The sequence below is a fragment of the Paramormyrops kingsleyae genome, chromosome 10 (genome assembly GCF_048594095.1).
Source record: "Paramormyrops kingsleyae isolate MSU_618 chromosome 10, PKINGS_0.4, whole genome shotgun sequence".
In the NCBI taxonomy this organism is placed as follows: domain Eukaryota; kingdom Metazoa; phylum Chordata; class Actinopteri; order Osteoglossiformes; family Mormyridae; genus Paramormyrops; species Paramormyrops kingsleyae.
The window spans coordinates 4774341-4796949 of NC_132806.1; the positions used below are offsets into that span (position 1 = coordinate 4774341).

General features: G+C 44.1%; 1 protein-coding gene and 1 long non-coding RNA gene across 2 annotated transcripts; both read left to right on the plus strand.

Moving 5' to 3' along the window:
• The first annotated feature begins 3987 nt into the window (after positions 1-3987).
• LOC140593141 (uncharacterized) lies at positions 3988-6790 on the plus strand. Its single transcript, XR_011993406.1, has 3 exons — positions 3988-5500; positions 5860-5914; positions 6162-6790. It is a non-coding gene; the product is annotated as an uncharacterized lncRNA (long non-coding RNA).
• Positions 6791-10337: 3547 nt separating this feature from the next.
• Positions 10338-11312, plus strand: LOC140593230 (C-X-C chemokine receptor type 5-like). Its single transcript, XM_072717177.1, has one exon. It carries the CDS (start codon positions 10338-10340, stop codon positions 11310-11312), a length of 975 nt encoding a protein of 324 aa, XP_072573278.1.
• Positions 11313-22609: the final 11297 nt, after the last annotated feature.

Below are 22609 nucleotides of genomic sequence, written 5' to 3' on the forward strand. Positions count from 1 at the left end.
CCTCCTGTTGGTCTGGAGCCTGTGGCGCCCTTAGCGCCCCCTGTTGGTCCGGAGTTGGCGCCCCCTGCTGGTGCCGCAGCGTTCCCCGTGCAGCCCCCTGTGCTCCCCGCTCAGCTCCCAGCGGCCCCTGCAGTGTCCCCCGCTCAGCTCCCAGCTGCCCCTGCAGTGTTCCCCGCGGCTCATGCTCTGGCGCCCCCTTCTAAGGAGCTGGCCCTGGCTCCGCCCGCACCACACCCCTCAGCCTCGTTCCGCCCGGTCCCGGCTCCCTCGGCCTCGGTCCCCCCTGTCCCGGCTCCCTCGGCCTCAGTCCCCGTGCCTCCAGTTCCCATGACCCCAATCCCCGAGGAGGTCCCCGAATTCCAGACTACTGCTCCTCCCACCGTAGTGGAGTTAGAGGAGGAGCTTGAGTGGGACCCCTCGGGGATCTCCTTCACGTCCCTGTCAGCTCCCCCTGTGGACCCCCTCAGGGGGTCACCCCTGCCACCGGCACATCAGCGCGGGGTTTCGCGGCCAGGCTGCCGCCTTTCGGTCTCCCGGAAAGGGAGCGGTCATCGACGCCGGGGTAGGCTCTCGGAGTCCCCCTTCCTTCCCCAAGCTCCGGCTAGGCAGTTGGCCCCGGCTTCTTCTGGAGCACCTGCTCAGTCGGCCACGGCCCGCCTGCCGGTGTCCCCTCCACGGCCTGCGGGTCCCTCGCCCGCGGCTCTCCCCTCAGTTCCCTCCTTGCCACCTCCACCAGCCCCTTTACCTGCATCCTCGCTACCCTCAGTCCCTGTTCCGGCCCTGCAGAGATCTGCTTCCCCAGCGTGCCCTACTTCCCAAGCCCCGAAGATCCCCTCTGCTCCCTGTTGCCCCCTGCCCTTAGATCCCTTGGCCCCTGTGTTCACTCCCCGTCCTTTGTCACCGTTGTTCCCTTCTGGTTCCTTTGTGCCCTCCATGTTTGCTTCTCGTCCTTCCGTGCCGTTGTTCCCCTCAGGTCCCTTCGGGCCCTCCATGTTTCCCCTTCATCCCTCAGTGCCTTCGTCTTTTGTTGGTCCCTTTGTGCCCCCTGTGGTTCCCCCTCGTTCCTCTGTGTCTTCTAGTCCCTTTGTGGCCCCCACATGTTTTCCTCGTCCTTCTGTACCTTTGTCCCCTTTCGGTTCCTTTGTGTGTCCTTCTCGTCCATTTGTGCCCATGCCCCCTGTTCATCCCTGTGTGCCCCCTGGTGTGGTCCCTCCATTGTCCCCTTTAGTGTCCCCGGGTCCCATGTTTTCGTCGTTGGTGTCTTTGTGTTTGTCTGCGTTCCCCGTGGTTTGTGGCTTATTGTTTGAGTTGTCCACCTTGTGCCAGTTCTGTGTATCCATATTGTTCCCTGTGCCCCGTTGAGGTTGTTGTTCTTTTTGTGTTCCCAGGTGCCGTCGTTTCCCCGGTCTCCGTCGCTCTGCTCCCCTTAGGCGCGCCCGGAGTGCGCGCCTTTGGGGGGGGGCCCTGTCATGCCCCGATCGTCCGCTCCTCTCATGTGCCACGCCCCCTCGTTAACCTCATGTGGATTCCCCGTGTTTATCAGCTGTTTCTGGTTACTGTCATTAGTGCAATGTATTTAGTCCGCGTTTCAGTTTGTTTCCCCAGTCCGGTCATTGTAATGTTACCCAGTGTTGTGCCTGTCCCTCTCGTTGTGGTTCCTATTAAAGTCCCGAGTTCGCCCCGACTTCTGGTTTCCTGAGCGTTTGTCAACACTCCGTGCGCCGTGAGGCGTAACAGCCAATTTGACATTGAACCTTAAAAAATGCCATTTCTTTAAAGATCAACTCAGGTTTCTAGGACATATTGTCTCTGGGAAAGGGGTTGAAATAGACCCAGATAAAACCAGTGCCGTGACAAACTACCCCGTTCCACAGGATATGAAGGCTCTACAGAGATTCTTGGGACTTGTTGGGTGGTACCATAAATTTATTAACCGCTTTGCAGACTTAGCAGCTCCATTGAATCACCTGAAACGGAAGGGGGTTAAATGGGAGTGGACAGAGAAATGCCAAAAGAGTTTTAACCAGCTAAAGCAGGCTCTGGAAACCTCTCCTGTATTGGCTCAACCTGACCTAAAACTGCCATTCCAGGTACACACCGATGCTAGTGATGTGGGGTTGGGGGCAGTGTTGACTCAACAGACTCCAGATGGAGAAAAGGTGATTGCCTATGCCTCCCGGGCGATACGAGGAGCAGAACACAACTACTCCACTGCGTAAAAGGAGTGTTTAGCAGTGGTTTGGGCCATGGAGAAATGGCGCCACTATCTGGAAGGCTGCAAATTTGATGTCTATACTGACCATAGTGCTTTATCCTGGGCTTTTAATTGTCCAAACACCAGCTCGAGATTGACTCGTTGGACGCTAAGACTGCAACAATTTTACTTTGAAGTCCACTACCGTAAGGGGTGTATGAACATTGTGCCAGATGCAATGTCACGAGCGGTGGCAGGGGATTCTTCGGGGACGACCGCCTACGTATCTGCATACTCAACCCCTTACAAAATGGATTTACCCGTCTCTCTGGCTGAGATTGTACGTGCACAAGAGCACGACCCTGAAGTCAGAGAGATGCGAGGTAAGGTGACTGTTGGTCGACAAACAGAACGCATTGGTTGGGAGATAATACAGGATGTCCTTTATCGGACAATTCCAACTAAAGGGGTGGGCCTGAAGTATCAGCTGGTAGTCCCCACAACCCTTATTAGCGTTTTTATTCATTATTTCCATGATAACCCCCTGGGTGCCCACCTAGGCCGTCTTAAAACTTTGTTACGAATTCTAGAGGTGGCGTGGTGGCCCACAGTTCGAAAAGATGTCTGGCAACACCTCAAACAGTGTATTATCTGTCAGCAATACAAACCTGATAATAAGAAACCTGCTGGTTTTATGCAGAGTACAGAGGTGGAAGAGGCAGGCTATATGTTGGGATTAGATTATCTGGGTCCACTCCCACGGAGTAAGAAAGGAAATATGTACCTGCTGGTGGTGGTGGATTACTACACCAAATGGGTTGAACTGTTCCCAATGCGTGACAGCAAGACTTCTCGACTCTGTCAAATCTTAAGAGATGAGGTATTCACCCGGTGGTGGGTTCCTAAGTATATTGTCTCGGACCAGGGTCCTCAGTATACTAGTCAACTCCTCTCAGATCTCTGTAAAAAGTGGGGGGTTACACACAAGTTGACCACCAGCTATCATCCCCAAACCAACCTTACTGAGCGAGTGAACCGAAACCTTAAAACCACGATTGCATCTTATGTCCAAGATCGTCATGAAGAATGGGATATGTGGATAACTGAGTTCCGGTTCGCCATTAATAGCGCCAAACATGAGACCACAGGGCGGACTCCTGCCGAGCTTGCTCTGGGAAGACAGCTGAAGGGCCCTTTGGAAATGCTTATCCATCAAGCACCAGCTCCGCATCCTCACCAACCACAATATACCTTACTAGAATGGCAACATATAATGGCACAGGAGATAAAACAGAAAGTGGGAGTGGCCAGACGTAGACAAGCCAGATATTATAACGCCCACAGGAGACCTGCGCAATTTCTTGTGGGAGATTTGGTCTGGGTCAGGGCCCACCCACAATCTAAGGCCGTTGCCAAATTTTCATCAAAGCTAGCGCCCAAATGGACAGGTCCAGCTCAAGTGATGAAAAGGTTAGGTCCTCTTAACTATAGGCTTAAATGGCAAAACTCAGACAAGATAGACACTGTACATGTGGGAAACCTCAAGCCCTATTTGAGTGCTAATACCCTCTTACCTCCGGCTGGGGGGGTGGGGGGATCTGTGACAATGCCACATGAGATATAGTGGTGTGGTATATATGTATAAGTTGTATTTTACTGAAGGATAAGTTGACATAATAAAAATGTTTAGAGTAAACGTGGTGTAAGAAATGCTTATTAAGGTTATGAGTTTTGCAAAATGATCTTAAAGCCACATGTTATGTAGGGGACAAAACTTCAGCGGATAATAATGAATCAGGTAATGGTCCCTTTAAGACCCAGAAGAGCGAGAAACAGGGGCGGAGTCATGGCAGCCGACAGTCAAAGACAAGGAAGTCAGAGGAAAAAAGGGAGAGAAGAGGAGACAGGTAGAGGAGGCTAAGACGACTCCACGTGAGAAAAAAAAAAGTCTGAAGAGGATTATCTTTAGGCACTGAGGAGGACACAGAATACGAGCCATTGAGGATATCCCAACGTGAAAGAGTTGATATCATGGTCTCGAGTGGAGCAGCCTTGGTATAAGCAGTTTTGCCGGTGAGACCTTTCCAGGACTTTTTGTATACTGTTTGTGGGGCAATGCATTGCTGAAGTCGGTTTTTTTTTCTTCTTCCCTTTTTCGTATGGACTTTGATGAACTTTCCGGGACTCTGTGGTGGGGTCGAAGAAGAGTGTTTGTATTGTTTCTTTTTGATTACCAATATATTATCTGCTTCACCTTTCTTGGTTTTTTTGTGGTTGTTGTCAGTATGTGCTAGACTAGTTAAAAAATAGACTATTGTTTAGACTAGTTAAAAATAACGATCGTTTGAACCCGTATAATTCTTGTAGCCGCCTTTTTCACAATTAAAGGTAAGAGGGTAGGTTACAAACTGGCCACCGAAATCTAGAGTACATACAAACTGCCAAATGGCTGAACACGCATTAAGCCCACTGGTTGCTATTTTCGCTCAGTTTGATTTCAAGGTGTCCCACTGGCCTTCTGTTCTGCCACCATTCAGTGGGTACCAGTTGATTCCCCTTTCTAAACTTATGTCTGATGGGGAACTGGCTGATCTACTGTTCACCTGGGTATTTTGGTATTTAGGGGATCCCATAGGATATCATTTCTGACTGGGGACCCCAGGTCACCTCTCGTGTATTCCGAGAATTCTGTTCCCGCCTTAATGTGTCTTTGAGTTTCTCTTCCAGTTACCATCTGCAGTCAAATGGAATGATGGAGCGGACAAACCAGAAAGTGACCAAGATGTTCAAGTTGTTGTGTCAGTTCCGTTGTGTGGATTGGGCCCAGTACCTTCCTTGGGCTGGAACTCCCACAGCAATTGAGTTACTCAGCTGACACCCTTCCAATGTGTTCTGGGGTATCAGCTGCCCTTGTTTCCCTGGGATTCTCCACTTAGCGGGGTCCTTGTAGTTGAGGAGTGATATCGGAGAAGTAAGGGGGTCTGGATATGGGCTTACTGACAGCTGCGAGCACATGCACTCCGACAAAAACAGCAGGCAGATCACCGACGACGACCAGCGGGCCAGCGGGTCTGGCTGTCTACCAAGAAACTTAAGTTGCCTACCTGTCCTAAATTGGCCCTGCACATCATAGGAATGGTTCACATGGTGTGACGAGTCGGCTCCTTTGTCCTATTGCATGCAGGTACCCAGTACTTACCTAATCTCTTCTACCTTTCTCAATTCACCCATCAAGCCCATCTACTATGGTCCCATGCATCTTCCAATGGATGCCGTTGTCCTCTCTGTCACCTGTGCTTCCTCATGGTGAGATGGTATATGCTGCCCAGTGTCCCCTAAACTCCACATGATAATGCAGCCAACTCCAGGATCACATATATTGTGAGAGCTACTGTATGGCCCAGAAGAACGCTCCTGGGTCCTAGCTACAGATGTCCTCGACCCATCCTTGATTGTGGCTTTAACATTGTTAAAATGACACAGTTTTGAGAATGACACAAATATTAATTTTCACAAAGTCTGCTGCCTCCATTTTTATGATGCCAATTTGCATATACTCCAGAATGTTATGAAAAGTGGTCAGATGAATTGCAATTAATTACAAAGTCCCTCTTTACCATGAAAGTGAACTTAATCCCAAAAAATCTATTTCCACTGCATTTCAGCCCTGCCACAAAAGGACCTGCTGACATCATTTCAGTGATTCTCTCGTTAACACAGGTGAGAGTTTTGATGAGGACAAGGCTGGAGATCACTCTGGCATGCCGATTGAGTTAGAATAGTAGATAGGATGCTTTAAAAGGAGGGTGGTGCTTGAAATCATTGTTCTTTCTCAGTTAACCATGGTTACCTGCAAGGAAACATGTGCAGTCATCATTGCTTTGCACAAAAAGGTCTTCACAGGCAAGTACTGTATATTGCTGCTAGTAAGATTGCATCTAACTCAACCATTTATTGCATCATCAAGAACTTCAAGGAGAGATGATCAACTGTTGTGAAAAAGGCTTCAGGGTGCTGAAGAAAGTCCAGCAAGAGCCAGGACCATCTCTGAAAGCTGATTCAGCTGTGAGATGGGGGCACCACCAGTGCAGAGCTTGCTCAGGAAAGGCAGCAGGCAGGTGTGAGTGCACCTGCATGCACAGTGAGGAGAAGACTTTTGGAGGATGGCCTAGTGTCAAGAAGGACAGCGAAGAGGCCATTTATCTCCAAGAAAAACATCAAGGACAGACTGATATTCTGTAAAAGGTACAGGGATTGGACTGCTGTGGACTGGGGTAAAGTCATTTTCTCTGATGAATCCCCTTTCGGATTGTTTGGGGCATCCAGAAAAAAGATTGTCTGGAGAAGAAAAGGTGAGCGCTACCATCAGTCTTGTGTCATGCCTGAGACCATTCATATATGCCCTCAAATGACCGCCTGTGTCCCCACAAAAATAATCCCCCAATAACCTAAATCAGTAATCAAAATAGTCATCCAAAAATGCCAAAAAGGGGCCGAGCGTGTTCTTCCTGTGTTGTGCAATAAGAATGTAAAATGATGTACTGATCTCTTTATAACAATGCAGGCAGCAGGTATCACTGCTGATATAAAATTAAAGCATATCAGTCGCATAGAGATTTCTTGCATTTATGGAACATTTTCTTTGTGCTGCTGTTTAAATGTGTTGTTGATGCTGCAGTCAGTTATTTTCCACTAGCAGTCTCACCTCTGCATTTTACAGGAAGACTGACCAACTGAAAGCAGGGTGTTTGTGTCACACGTCTCAGTGAGCGAAATCCACACAACCATCAGGTCCTCAGCTCAGTCCCTCTGCTTCACTAGAAAAACAACAAAGGGTATTTTTTTATATAAAAGGGGGTGAGGAAGTGAGATGTTATTGACAGCATGAATTAATCTATTAATTCAAATTCAAAGCTAAAAACAGGATGTCAATCATAACACTGAGTCGACATAAACAGTTTAGTTCAGTCAGTATCTGCAAGAAACTGGTCATTAACATTATAAGGTCATGCTGCTGAATCACGTTGTTAATGTTTAATGAATCTGTGCATTTTTATACAGGACTGTGTTTATTTCATCTTTCAGACTAAATCATGCATGTAGTCAAATCTGAGCATCTGAATTGTGTTTGTTTGTGTGGAATGGCATCCCATGCAGGTTGGTCTCTGCCTGTGCTCTGTGCTTCCTGGGTCAGGCCCCACCCTCTCCAGACCCCGACGAGAACATAAGAACACAAGAACATAAGAAATTTAGAAGCGAGAGGGGGCCATTCGGCCCATCAAGCTTGTTTGGGGAGAACTTAACTAATAGCTCAGAGTTGTTAATCTCATCTAGCTCTGATTTAAAGGAACTCAGGGTTTTTAGCTTCTGCTACACTAGCAGGAAGACTATTCCATACTCTAACTACACGCTGTGTAAAGAAGTGCTTCCTCAAATTTGTTTTAAAATGTTCTCCCGCTAATTTCCACTTACTGTATTTGACTGTAAGCAGTGGTACTCAGTCATTATCTGCTTACTGGATCTGGTTACTGGATCTGCTGCTTGGGCACCATGGAAGCATCATTTCCGAACGCGGTAAGTGACGTTTAACGGTATCTACATTATAGTTTATTTTATTTGAAAGCCGTTAGGTAGTGAGACACTTTTCTGAAAATAGACTGCTGTGGATGTTGTTATTAAAAACTTAAGTGACCCGTAACAGTGTGATATTAATTGTTATATTGCTGATACCTTACTGGAGCGAATAATATTATAAGTCAATTTCAAAACACTCATTCAGTCCATGCGATACGTTTTCGGGAATTTCTGTGAGGTCCGTGAAGGTTTGGAAATATCACCAACGTTCTTTGCTGATTATATGCGTTTTGGTCCCTAATACTGTAACATAGGATGAGGAAGCCTAATTTTATGTCTTTGGTGGTATCATCTCAAAAACAATAAAAAATGCACTGGATGACTTTTGGAAACTTTTTCTTCGGTTGTTCTCCAGCATATCATTATATATCATTAATCTAGTAAAGTGTATATAGGTATTAGTATCGAAGTCCTAATACTTCATTGTGCCCCCATAATTATTGTTATGCGGGTTTGCCTTGTGTGACGTTGCAGAACATTCTTTAGCACTTCTTTGATAAGATAACTTATAAGGACACTTATTTTCTTACTTTTCTTCCCAGTAATGCTATTCAATACGGCTTGCTTGAAACTGGAGGTTTATGAAGTTTTAGTTGGAGCAGAATGAACAATGACATGAACTTTACTAAATGTCGCTACATATATTTAATACAATGGTAACTGCCTATGAATTCATGCTGTTATAGTGATTACAAGTAGCAGAACACAAAGTGTAGCTGAAAGTTATGCCAACAGGATGCAGAACAGCACTGGACACGAGTGTCTAGAAACTTTATCTCACTGTGTTGCTGAAATCCTTGATGTCCATTTAGAACAACCAGTGGTGCAGCACAATTGAGAAACTGAGTAATTGATTTACCCTAACTAATTTGAATACAGAGTACTACTGGTTGGGGTTCAAGGTAAGTGAACTGTCAGGCTCAGCGACAGCCGACCCTGCCCTCCGTGTTCCCCTCCCATTTGGCCAGCAGGTGTCACTGGCCGTCCTCCCTATTTCTTGCCCTTCGGCCCCAATGTGCCTAAGTCCCTAGTACAGGGGTGTCCAATCTTATCCACAAAGGGCCGGTGTATATGCTGGTTTTTGGGATAACCTGTAAGTCAGCTGTTCAAACCCAGGTGTGAGGACTCTTCAGCCAATCAGTCCTCTAATTAGTAATCGATTTAGGCAGTTGCAGCGAAAACCCGCATACACACCGGCCCTTTGCGGATAAGATTGGACACCCCTGCCCTAGTACGTCTTCCCTGCTCCCCCAACTGCCGCACAGGTCAGTGGGCTGAGTGTGCAGCTCAGATAATGTTCCTTTGTGTCATGGGTTTCAGGCTGTATTGAGACCAGTCTCACCTGTATTTTTGGATATTTGTTCTCTGCTGTTTATTTTGTGGGTTTGCCCAGGTTTATTGTGATTATTTCAGTGGTGTTTCCCCTAGTCCTTGCTGTAAATTTTTAGCCTTTAGTGTTTGTTAATTCTCTTAGTTCTATGTTTTCTGACTTATTGTGTCCACCTGTTTCTCGTTGCTCCTGTGTCTCCCTTGATTGGTTCATTGATTGGGTTACACCTGTTCCTTGGTTTCCCTGTATGTCTGTGTATTTAACTCCCCTCACTCTGCTTTAGTCTGCTGTTGTAATGTTATGGAGTAATGTTGCCATGTGTTTTGGTCCATGTACCTTGTTCCTGGTTCTGCTGTCTGTGTTACCCTGTTCCCGGGTTGTGTTTTCCTCATGGTTTTTGTGGCGTGTTTATTATTAAGTTCTGTTATAGTTTTCTGACCTTTATTGTCCTTCATTTTGTGTGATTCCCATTGTTCTGTATTTCCCTTAAATAAAACTCTTTAGTGTTGGAGCTGCAAGTGGATCTTTTGCCGCCTGTACTATGCCCCGAGTTCGTAACAAGAACAGATTTAACTTTTTGATTCACATCTTCGTGGTGGTCTTTTTTATATACAATTTGTTAGTGACGATATATAGTGACAATATGTTGGAACTGGAACCAATGCTGGGAAAGACTTCAACGATAATAATAGAAAAATAAAATAATAAAAACATACTTTTTTTTTTTTACTTTTGATTTTAATCATTACAATAACTGTCAAAACAATGTTAGTTCTGATAATTCTTTCCACCAGCTGATAAGTTCTGTGTGTCGCTAATCGAAGACCAAATTCCTCAGTCCACTTCATAAGTAAGTAATATGTCACAAAACTTTTTGAGTTTTGGCAAGTTGAATGAAAGTTCTTAGTTTGACTATATGAGGGCTATGTGAGTTTTGGTTTCTAGTCCTGTAACATAAAATGATACATATGGACTGAAGAACAACGAAACATGGACTGAGTTTTGGAAATTTGCTCTTCAGTTGGGTTAAGTGATTAGGTATTTCAGGTAAATTGAACAAATGAGGTCATTCATGTTCTATCCTTTTTTGTTTTTGTGCAGTTGGAAGAGCCTTGGAATTATAATGATCCAAACTCCAGTGGGTGGCCAAGTGAAACACACTGCGATAGAATATCAGACATGCATCTGTATGAAGAAGTCATCCTACCTATTTTGTATACCTTGGTGCTTCTCGTGGGTTTGACAGGGAATGGCCTGATGCTGGCCGTCCTGCTCAGCTGCGGCAGAGGCAGCGTACGCATCACAGAAGTTTACCTGATGCACCTGGCACTGGCCGACCTGCTCCTTCTCTGCACCTTACCCTTTATCCTGATTTCCAACATCCAAGGTTGGATTTTTGGCGGCTTCTTATGCAAGATGCACCATGTCTTCAGAGACCTCAGCTGTCACTGTGGGAGTGTCCTACTGGCTTGCATCAGCTTCGACCGCTACATAGCCATCGTACACGCTGTGCAGCACCTGGGCAATCGACGTCCTTTGAGCGTACACTGGATCTGCGCCGTGGTCTGGCTAGTCTGTTTGGCTTTCTCTGTACCCAACACAATGTTCTACTATGTCAAGGAAGAATTTTCTAACTCCACTTTCCTAATGTGTGGATTGTTTGGCTCTGATGACCACACCAGCAACTGGCTCTTTGCTTCACGCCTCATTGCCCACTTGTGTTTCTTCCTGCCTTTGGTAGTCATGACCTATTGCTACTCAGCAGTTGTATTCACGCTGTGCCAAAGAGGGACCAGCAGGGAGAAGCAAGGGGCCATCCGTCTCGCCATGATCATCACCATCATTTTCCTCTTTTGCTGGCTTCCTTACAACATATCCCTGTTAATGGAGAGTCTCACCATTTGGAATATTATAGATTTGCCCTGTGAGGCTTTGAAACTGCTTGACAAGGTTGTTGTGGTATCAGAGAGCATCGGTTATATGCACAGCTGCCTTAACCCGATTCTCTATGCCTTTCTGGCAGTCAAATTCCGCCGGGACCTCCTGCGTATGCTGAGTCGCTCTCCCTGGCTGAAACGCCACCTGGAAGCGGATAGGATAAGTTCGCTGTTCACGTCGGCGAGAGCAATCACCACAAGCAACAGCTACGTCTGATACCAAAGGCTGTCTGTCATCTTCTGTCCACCCAGGACGGGTCCAGCTGAACTTCAAAGAACAGCGAGCGAAGTTACTTCCAGTCCGCCAGAATGAGCCTGAACAAGCCTGAAGAACATAAGAAATTTACAAACCAGAGGGGGCCATTCGAAGTGAACAAGTGTGAAATTTTAGCCCATATTATGCAAATCATGTATATATTGTACTTTCTCAAGGTTGTTTTTCTTTTATCTTGTCCAAGTTCATAGCAGTATTTATGTTCTCATGACATTTTGCAGAGCTAAGTACAAAGGAAGTGTTAAATACAGAAGCTGGAATATTATCTACTTTGTAAATATCCCTATCTGCATAAATAACCAATTACATACACTCACCTAAAGGATTATTAGGAGCACCATACTAATACGGTGTTTGACCCCCTTTCGCCTTCAGAACTGCCTTAATTCTACGTGGCATTGATTCAACAAGGTGCTGAAAGCATTCTTTAGAAATATTGATAGGATAGCATCTTGCAGTTGATGGAGATTTGTGGGATGCACATCCAGGGCACGAAGCTCCCGTTCCACCACATCCCAAAGATGCTCTATTGGGTTGATATCTGGTGACTGTGGGGGCCATTTTAGTACAGTGAACTCATTGTCATGTTCAAGAAACCAATTTGAAATGATTCGAGCTTTGTGACATGGTACATTATCCTGCTGGAAGTAGCCATCAGAGGATGGGTACATGGTGGTCATAAAGGGATGGACATGGTCAGAAACAATGCTCAGGTAGGCCGTGGCATTTAAACGATGCCCAATTAGCACTAAGGGGCCTAAAGTGTGCCAAGAAAACATCCCCCACACCATTACACCACCACCACCAGCCTGCACAGTGGTAACAAGGCATGATGGATCCATGTTCTCATTCTGTTTACGCCAAATTCTGACTCTACCATTTGAATGTCTCAACAGAAATCGAGACTCATCAGACCAGGCAACATTTTTCCAGTCTTCAACTGTCCAATTTTGGTGAGCTCGTGCAAATTGTAGCCTCTTTTTCCTATTTGTAGTGGAGATGAGTGGTACCCGGTGGGGTCTTCTGCTGTTGTAGCCCATCCGCCTCAAGGTTGTGCGTGTTGTGGCTTCACAAATGCTTTGCTGCATACCTCGGTTGTAACGAGTGGTTATTTCAATCAAAGTTGCTCTTCTATCAGCTTGAATCAGTCGGCCCATTCTCCTCTGACCTCTAGCATTTTCGCCCACAGGACTGCCGTATACTGGATGTTTTTCCCTTTGCACACCATTCTTTGTAAACCTTAGAAATGGTTGTGCGTGACAATCCCAGTAACTGAGCAGATTGTGAAATACTCAGACCGGCCCGTCTGGCACCAACAACCATGCCACGCTCAAAATTGCTTAAATCACCTTTCTTTCCCATTCTGACAATCAGTTTGGAGTTCAGGAGATTGTCTTGACCAGGACCACAGCCCTAAATGCACTGAAGCAACTGCCATGTGATTGGTTGATTAGATAATTGCATTAATGAGAAATTGAACAGGTGTTCCTAATAATGCTTTTCAGCCAAGGGAGTTCCCATTGAGAACGTCAATCCTCAAGAGGCGGGTGAACAAACAAAAACCCACAAATTCTGACAAACTCCAACCATTGATTATGCAAGAATGGGCTGCCATCAGTCAGGATTTCGCCAAGAAGTTGATTGACAGCATGCCAGGGTGAACTGCAGCAGTTTTGAGAAAGAAGGACCAACACTGCAAATATTGACTCTTTGCATTAACTTAATGTACAGTGATTGTCAATAAAACCCTTTGACACTTATGAAATGCTTGTAATTATACTTCAGTATACCATAGAAACATCTGACAAAAAGATCTACAAACACTGAAGCAGCAAACTTTGTGTATCATTCTCAAAACTCTTGGTCACGGCTGCAATAGGGAAAAACAGCAGTGTTGGTATAACAGGGAGTACTGGTAGGGGGGGGGGGGCAAGCCCATGCCCTCAAATGACCGCCTGTGTCCCCACAAAAATAATCACCCAATAACCTAAATCAGTAATCAAAATAGTCATCCAAAAAAGCCAAAAAGGGGCCGAGCGTGTTCTTCCTGTGTTGTGCAATAAGAATGTAAAATGATGTACTGATTTCTTTATAACAATGCAGGCAGCAGGTATCACTGCTGATATAAAATTAAAGCATATCAGTAGCATAGAGATTTCTTGCATTTATGGAACATTTTCGTTGTGCTGCTGTTTAAATGTGTTTTTGATGCTGCAGTCAGTTATTTTCCACTAGCAGTCTCACCTCTGCATTTTACAGGAAGACTGACCGACTGAGAGCAGGGTGTTTGTGTCACACGTCTCAGTGAGCGAAAACCACACAACCATCAGGTCCTCAGCTCAGTCCCTCTGCTTCACTAGAAAAACAACAAAGGGTATTTTTTTATATAAAAGGGGGTGAGGAAGTGAGATGTTATTGACAGCATGAATTAATCTATTAATTCAAATTCAAAGCTAAAAAGCAGGATGTCAATCATAACACTGAGTCGACATAAACAGTTTAGTTCAGTCAGTATCTGCAAGAAACTGGTCATTAACATTATAAGGTCATGCTGCTGAATCACGTTGTTAATGTTTAATGAATCTGTGCATTTTTATACAGGACTGTGTTTATTTCATCTTTCAGACTAAATCATGCATGTAGTCAAATCTGAGCATCTGAATTGTGTTTGTTTGTGTGGAATGGCATCCCATGCAGGTTGGTCTCTGCCTGTGCTCTGTGCTTCCTGGGTCAGGCCCCACCCTCTCCAGACCCCGACGAGAACATAAGAACACAAGAACATAAGAAATTTACAAACGAGAGGGGGCCATTAAGCTTGTTTGGGGAGAACTTAACTAATAGCCCAGAGTTGTTAAAATCTTATCTAGCTCTGATTTAAAGGAACCCAGGGTTTTAGCTTCTGCTACACTAGCAGGAAGACTATTCCATACTCTAACTACACGCTGTGTAAAGAAGTGCTTCCTCAAATTTGTTTTAAAATGTTCTCCCGCTAATTTCCACTTATGGCCACGAGTTCTAGTATTTAAACTAATATTGAAATAGCCATTTGGCTGAACAGCATCCAGACCCGTTAAAATCTTATAGACCTGGATCATGTCCCCCTTAGTGTCCTTTGCTCAAGGCTAAACAGATTCAGCTCAGCTAACCTCTCCTCATAAGACATTCCTCTAAGACCAGGAATCATTCTCGTAGCCCTCCGTTGCGGCTTTTCTAAGGCAGCAATGTCCTTCTTAAGGTATGGTGACCAAACCTGCACACAATATTCTAGGTGGGGTTTTACCAAGGAATTATATAAATGTAACATCACCTCCCTTGACTTAAACTCCACACACCTAGAGATATAACCCAACATTTTATTGGCCTTTTTTATTGCTTCCCCACACTGGCGAGAGTGGGACATGGAAGCATCAACATACACACCGAGATCTTTCTCGTAATCAGCTACCTTTATTTCAGTGGAACCCATAAAATATCTGTACTTTATATTTCTGCTCCCTGCATGGATTACCTTACATTTATCTGTGTTAAATTTCATCTGCCATGTATCAGCCCATTCGCTAATTAAATCCAGATCCCGTTGTAGCCTCTCTGCTGCTAGATCAAAGAAAAAAAGAGCGTTGGAGGAGGATGCGGTCAAATGTGCCAAAATCAGAGAGATTTTTTTTAAAAGAACGAAAAGAACTGGCAACAGGTAAATGTGGGCAACCTGTTGCAAAATATTAAACCAATTCAAATATTCGCGTATTTCTATAGTTTATCATGATGAAGCAATGTGTGCGCAAATGTAGTTTTAAGAAAAAAAAACGTATACCGGTATATAAAAAAACTAAAGCTCGATCTAAGTATTCAGTATAATGACCATTTAATCATTTTGTAGTTTCTGACCAGCAGTCCCCTGTCAGTCGGTTTTCTGCCAAGAATGAGGGATTGTTGAGCAGTGAGGATGCCAGGACGGCAGGTATTATATATGAATTAAAGTTACTTCATTTAAATCCACATACATTATACAGAAGTTGATGAGATTTACATTTTAGATTCAGAGGTAAACTACACAGGTGTGTATTAGTGAAATTAAAAGACTAATAAGTCATATGTTTTTGTACAGCATATTTCAGGCACAAACGTATTGTATTGTATATGAAAAGATATTTTGACACTTTCAATCATTCAGGTTGCCTGTGAGAAAAGCTTCTCTACCCTTAAATTTGTTAAGAACAGCTTATGAAGCTCACTGACTCAGGAGGACTTGGAGGCCTTTATGCTAATGTGCACAGAGAAGGAAATCCTTATGCTGATAGATAATGAGACGGTAATAAACAAAGTTGCAGAGACCAGTACACTACTCAGGCAGCTGTTACCGTCATAGATGGCTACTGTTATAGATATTATGCTATTGTTGTTTAAGCCATTTACGGGTAAAAATTTGTATAGTAGTACAACATACCTCACATGTGAAGAACTTGTGTTTCCTTCATATTTGAAAAAAGCAAATAAAACCAGTGAATAATAAGAAGTGAAGTATTGCCTCATTTATCCAGTTTTCACTTTCCTGAAAAAAAAAGTGGGCTGTTCATGGGCATGAAGCTCCTGGGCTGAAAATTGGCTCCACTCCGGACTTGCAGTGAATTGTAAATATTTTAGAAAAATACACTGAAGTACAAGGCTTTAGAGAACAGTGTTACTATTAACATGATTTTAATAATAATAGGCCGTGATCTAAAGTGGGCTGGTCTGAGGCATGAAACTGCAGGGCTGAAAATAAGTCCCACTCCGGCCCTACTGAAAGCTAAAACAGGACTTGTGTATGTGTCATGTGTTGTTTAATGAAACTTTACAGGACAGAACATAGTGGATTCACTTTCCTTTGCACTTACACTACCAGTCCAAAGTGTGGCCACAACTGCTTTTAATGCATCTGTCTCTATGTTCACTATGTTATTCACCTTATTATAAAAAGGCCCCAAAGCAGTAGAGTAATGCATATCAAATATTGCAACTAAGAAGGAAAGTGTTGAACATCTAAAAAATTTCTCAAATTTTAGACACTTCAAAACAGCCCCCTTATGCTTAGACAACACCATTAAGGAGCAGTGTGTGGCTCAGTGGGCTGAGCCTGTGTGCCTGTAATCACAAGGTCGCTGGTTCAAGGCCCTCACCCCCAGCTGCCTGGGTGTCCCAACAGGTGGCTGCCCTTCATGTTGAGGGAGGCATAAAGACAATTTCCCCACAGGGATTAATAAGGTATTGATTAATATTATTACAGACTCTTGGCATTCTTTCTACCAGCCTCCAGATGTAGCCACCTAGAATGCTTCTCCCACAGTACTGAAGGAGTTTCCACAAGTTCTGAGCTCAGGCTGGGTACCTTGCTCTGGTGCAGGGGAACACCCTGGATGGGGTGTCAGACCATCGCAGAACATATCAATTTAACTGTGTAAATATCCCTAACTGCTACTGCATTTCCAATCAGATTACGGTTTGATCCATACATTTAGAAACATATACTCCCAATATACTCTCCTCAATTTGTCATTTACTGTATGTCTCTCCAAGGGCACAGTAGGGGCATGAGTACCCTGGCAGATTCAGAGGAGGGCAGCACTTTTACAGGGACCCTTGATTATGTAAAATCATATGTAAAATTGGGCAGAGGAGCCCAAGGTGACATTTAGTCAGGGTTTCCAGAATTTCTGGCTATGCCGCTGTTACTGTGTTTTTTTGTTCTAGCCACCAACATCTCTGGGGTTGCTATATCGCCACCTGGTGGTGAAGACATCAGACAAAATATGTTTATGTGTAACAGAACCAAGGGGTTCTGAAATCCAAGTGCAGACTTAGCAGGTTTAATTAATCGTAACCAGGGATGTCAGTCATGTAATCTGTGAGTTGCTGGATAAAACAGAAAAAGATCTGAAACATTGCAGGGTTAGAAATATACCAAACTCTCAATCCACATCCTGGGTGACAAGGAACATCTGCAGGCTGATGTGACAATCTCTCAGTGACATTCACAGCACTTTTCATGCCATCAATATCATAAAAGGGGATTAAAATCAATAATTTGAAATCATAGATGGATTTTAAAATAAATATAAGAAAACAATTCTGAGGTAAATATATTAGTTATTTTGGCAAAAACATCACATTTCTGGCTTGACATGCCCCAGCACAGGGACCTACAGGGTGCTTTTCATGGTTTAATTCATCTATAAGAAAAAATCCAAAGGTTAATTGTACTTCCAGGCCATACAGGAGCTATTAATTGTTTAATCATTAATTTACCTAAAAGCAGACACGGGTCAGATAAGGTTCCAAAGCCCTTTCCTGTCATAGCAGAGCAGCTTGTGGGGGGGTCTTGGTTGTGATCCGCTGCATCCCCATGTCGTGCTGCTCCTGGTTGCGGCACTGTCGCTTGGGCAGGTGGGGGACGCTACCTCCGTCAGGTCAATCCGGGGAGGCGAAGCGTTCAGGCTGCATCCCCATGTCATATGTATTCTGCTGTGTAGAGCCGGGACAGAGTGTAGCGTCGGGATCAACCGTGATGTTGGCAGAATACATACAGGCAGGAGGCAGTATAGCACGTCCACAAGGTTGCATTTATTGCACCCAGGCCATTCATTCTGACAGCTGACACACAGTGCATGGGCCCAGCATGAGGTCGCCCTGATTACCCACTCCACACACAGTGGGCCCACGCACACCACTATTTAAAGCACTTAACATTTAACACTATACATTACATTACATATGACACAATGACACGTCAATACATGACAATTACAGGGAAGTATTTATATTAATTACAGGGTCCAACCTGCCACGCTGCCAAACAGGTACCTCCAGCATTACAATATTAATTATATGAATGGTGAATGTTAGGTTTATATGTGAAGTTTAAATACAATGATTATGAAACATAGATATGTGCAAACATCTTCAGCAACAAAAGAAAATTATTTTAAAGCAATTTATCTGAGCAGTAAGTATATATTTGCTCAGAAACAACAAAGTAACATGTGGATAAATAATAATAAACACTAATACAACAAATAGAGACAAGAATTCCTACATTCACCAAAAAGTTACTGGTATTTAGTTGCATGGTTAGAACAACACGATTGATTATGATTAAACAGTATTTGTAACCCCTACATGGTGATAATTCAATGAAGTCCATCATCAGGTACTCAAATGGCTCTGTAGGTGTAGGATGGGCAGAACTGTATGGCTTGTATGCTAATGCCCATTCAACAATTAGAGGCTTTTACTGTAATGTTAGCCAAAGGTAGGCTAAAGTTGCTCGCTAAACAAGTTCAAAGATATGATTTCTAGCATTTTAGATTTAATGATCTAGCTTTCATTTTAGTAAAGGCAAAAAGAGCTGCAAAACAATAGTATGTTTAAATCCATAATGTTTAAGCAGTGAGTTGCCAGTGGGGACAGTAGTGTGTGAGTGCAGCTTTTCAGCTTAGAAACTTGTAGAAAAAAATCACTTATACCCAGAGTGCGAATTACCCCTCCATAATTGGGGGGTACTCCCTTCATAACACTATGACCATTATGGTCCGCTACCGCGTCAATATGAATAGTCGCCACCAGGATCAATGTTAAGAGTGCAAGATGTGCTAGGGGTGTTTATTAACATGTATGCAACACACGGTCATGGTCTGGACATGCAACAAAATGAGAATCCATACAGAAGATCTCATTATCCTTATTACTATGTCAGGGACCGAAATGGAAGGCACGAGGAACACAGGCTGTTACGATCTGGCTCAAAACCGTAACAAAAAGGAAAAAAAAAAAAAAAAGAAAATCCAAAAGAAGACACGGGACCCAAGCTTACTAAATAATTAAAGAATTTAATAAGAATAAAAGAAAAAAGAATGCTACACAACATATATAACACATGGTTGTCAGTAGTGCAGGCATGCAATGTTCATGTGGTGTAAACTAAATACAGAAAACGAAAATCAAATACAAAACAAAAAGCAAAACAAATGGCAACGTGCAACAGGCGCCTAAGCACGAGCCCCATTTTCCCCAAAACCTAGCCATTTTAAAAGGGAACTAACCAACTACAGCCTTAACACGCATCAGGTGTAACTGGCTCAGAGTCATGACAATGAAAATTGCCAACACTTGATGACCAATCCACAACCCACACTCAAGGTCGTCACACAGGCATATTAGAAAAAAATACTTTTTTTAATTCACAAAAAGAAAGCAATTTAACAAAAGAGTAAACTTAGGCACACAAAAAGTCAACTTATCAAAACCCACAGCTAGCCATATAACTTAAACCAAACAAACTGACCTTCTCTTAGACAAGACACCATGAGGGCTATACTGGTTGGCCAAACCACAAGACACAAAAGGGGTAAAACCAAAAACAAATACAACAATACAAAAGTCAGCTAATGTTTCAATCAAAACAAACAAAATCTAATTAAATTAAGTTAATCCGAAAAAATGTACTTAAACAATAAAAAGAAACTAAATGCAAACTATTCCACCCCCACCGCAAACAGCCAGTTGGAGTTGTCCAATTTCCTGCATTTAGCCCAGCTTCCATGTTGGCCATCACTTCTGCCTGGAGCAGCAAGGAATCCTCCCCTGCACTCCACACACGGTAAATCAAAGGAAATAATTAAACTCAATAAATACTTAACACATTATTCCAGTTAACTAAACGTGCGCGCCTAATCTAATAAACTGGTTAAATGTGCCAAATAAAGAAATACATAAACAAATTAAATGTTAATTACTAATATATTGCAGCTTAAACTAAACAAACTCAAACATAGAATAACAAATGACCATAAACGATACTTCCCTTCAAATTAGCTGTGTGGCTGTGGGGGCAGCCATCACACACTATCTAAAAGATTTTGGTTTTGTTAACTCCCAGGAATTATCCTAGAAGAAGTATACTAGTAAAAGTAATAAGCCTATACATTTACAAACAGCCTGGTCTGGTCCAGCAGTCTGGTGTTATTCCTGCCCTCTCAGTCCCCCCAGCTCCAACAGCCTTCAGAAATGAATATTTGCCTATTAGGCTAATATCTGTCTTGATGACACAGTAGATCTTAAAGATCAGCCTAATTTCTAACTCACCTCTTGGTCCTGCACGCTGTCCTCATCCTGCCATCTCCCTGCTGCCTGCTCACTGTCCTGCACGCTGTCCTCATCCTGCCATGTTCCTGCTGCCTGCTCACTGTCCTCATCCTGCCATGTTCCTGCTGCCTGCTCACTGTCCTGCTCACTGTCCTCATCCTGCCATCTTCCTGCTGCCTGCACACTGTCCTGATCCTGCCATCTCCCTGCTGCCTGCTCACTGTCCTGCACACTGTCCTCATCCTGCCATCTTCCTGCTGCCTGCTCACTGTCCTGCACGCTGTCCTCATCCTGCCATCTCCCTGCTCCTGTGCCTCTCCTGCCTTCTGCTGACCACCATTTTCCTTCATACACATTAACAGTTTGCAAAACTGCACCTATACCTTTAGTGTAATGTTCTGTAGCTCATAACACTAATATTTCCTACTTACTCTTCTTTTACCACCAAAAAAGTGTCTGATGTCTCCATCTTTCCTTTTCCTCATAGTGTGTCTGTGAATAAAATCTTATCTATATTTAACAAAACAGTATCTGGGCTATCAGATAAATGTCCATAAATGTGAAATTGTGGAATGTAGAATCAATACTACTAAAATTCAAATAATAGGGCTTATTATTTGCTAGCTAGTTTTTTTTTACGTTGGCCCTATAGGTTTCACTTATAGTAATGTTTTTTTCAGAGCATAACATTAGACCTTCTTATGCATTAACATTAGCCTAATAACAGACCACACGGGCTAAATGGTGAATTAATTTCAGAAAGGCACAATTTAGTCATGGTAAAATGAGAATGAAAACATAGGGAGTTCATCTCCTTGGAAAATGACCCTGATCGATTTTACCTCACCAAATAAGCCTGATTTAAATAGAGAACTTAGCTTATCTTGCTAGTTAACGTAACTAACGTTGACTGTACCGGTGTTCTGTCGAGTAGAGCTACTTTGTCAAAGTAAGCTATGGTTAAGGCTATCGATTAGCACTACGGTAGCTTACCTCAGCAAAGTAGCTCAACTCGACAGAACACCTGCCTCAGAAGGACAATGGTAAGTAATTCAACTTATAAAGACTTCAGCTTGCATTAGTCGATGAATAAATGAAGGTTGTAAAATAACACATTTTCAACAGGCTAGACTTCTGCTGGCTACTTACATTTACCAATGCACGACAAACAGTACAATGACAGATGAACACAATGATTGAATGAACAGGTCACTCAATGAGAATGAATCACGCAACCGACTGGCTGCTTCTAGGGCCGAGGTGGTTAAAATGGTACGGTCCACATTAGGGGTGTCTGAAATCGTTTTACATAAAATTTTCCTGCAAGGTGAGGTTATCTTTTTTTTTTTTTTTTTACAACAACTGCTATTTTTGTCTCTTTGGGGGGGTCTGGGTCTTGATCGGGGGGTACAGTACCCCCCCAGTACCCCCCGGAAATCGAACCATGCTCCCACTGTGTGTGGGGTGAGTAATCAGGGCGACCTTATGCTGGGCCCATGCACTGTGTGTCAATTGTCAGGATGAATGGCCTGGGTGCAATAAATGCCACCTTGTGGACGTCCTATACTGCCTTCTGCCTGTATGTATTCTGCCAACATCACGGTTGATGCCGATGCTACACTGTACATACAGTATGACATGGGGATGCAGCCTGAATGCTTCGCCACCCCAGATTGACCTGACGGAGCTAGCGTCCCCCACCTGCCCAAGCGACAGTGCCGCAACCAGGAATGGCATGACACGGGGATGCAGCGGATCACAACCAAGACCCCCCCCCCCCACAAGCTGCTCTGCTATGACAGGAAAGGGCCTTTGGAACCTTATCTGACCCGGGTCTGCCTGGCAGCGTGGCTCAGCGGCTGGTCCCCCCAGTGAGACGATGACATGGCCATGTTTCTGGAAGGGGAGGCGGTGACGGCTCTCCTAAGCCTCTCTCCAGAGGAGCAGGATGACTGCAATGCCCTAATTATCACGCTGGTGTGGTGGTTTAGAGATGAGGAAGCAGCTGGCAGACCAGCAACAGGGCACCAGTGAAAGTCTGGGGGCGTTCGCAACTGAGCTGGAGGACTGCGCCCGGCAGGGCTGCCCTCACTTCCCCGGGCAGCGCAGGATGAGCTGGTCCA

Bases quoted from the DNA above. Each gene is read 5' to 3' on its own strand.
- LOC140593230 (XM_072717177.1), top strand. From the start codon at position 10,338: ATGCATCTGTATGAAGAAGTCATCCTACCTATTTTGTATACCTTGGTG.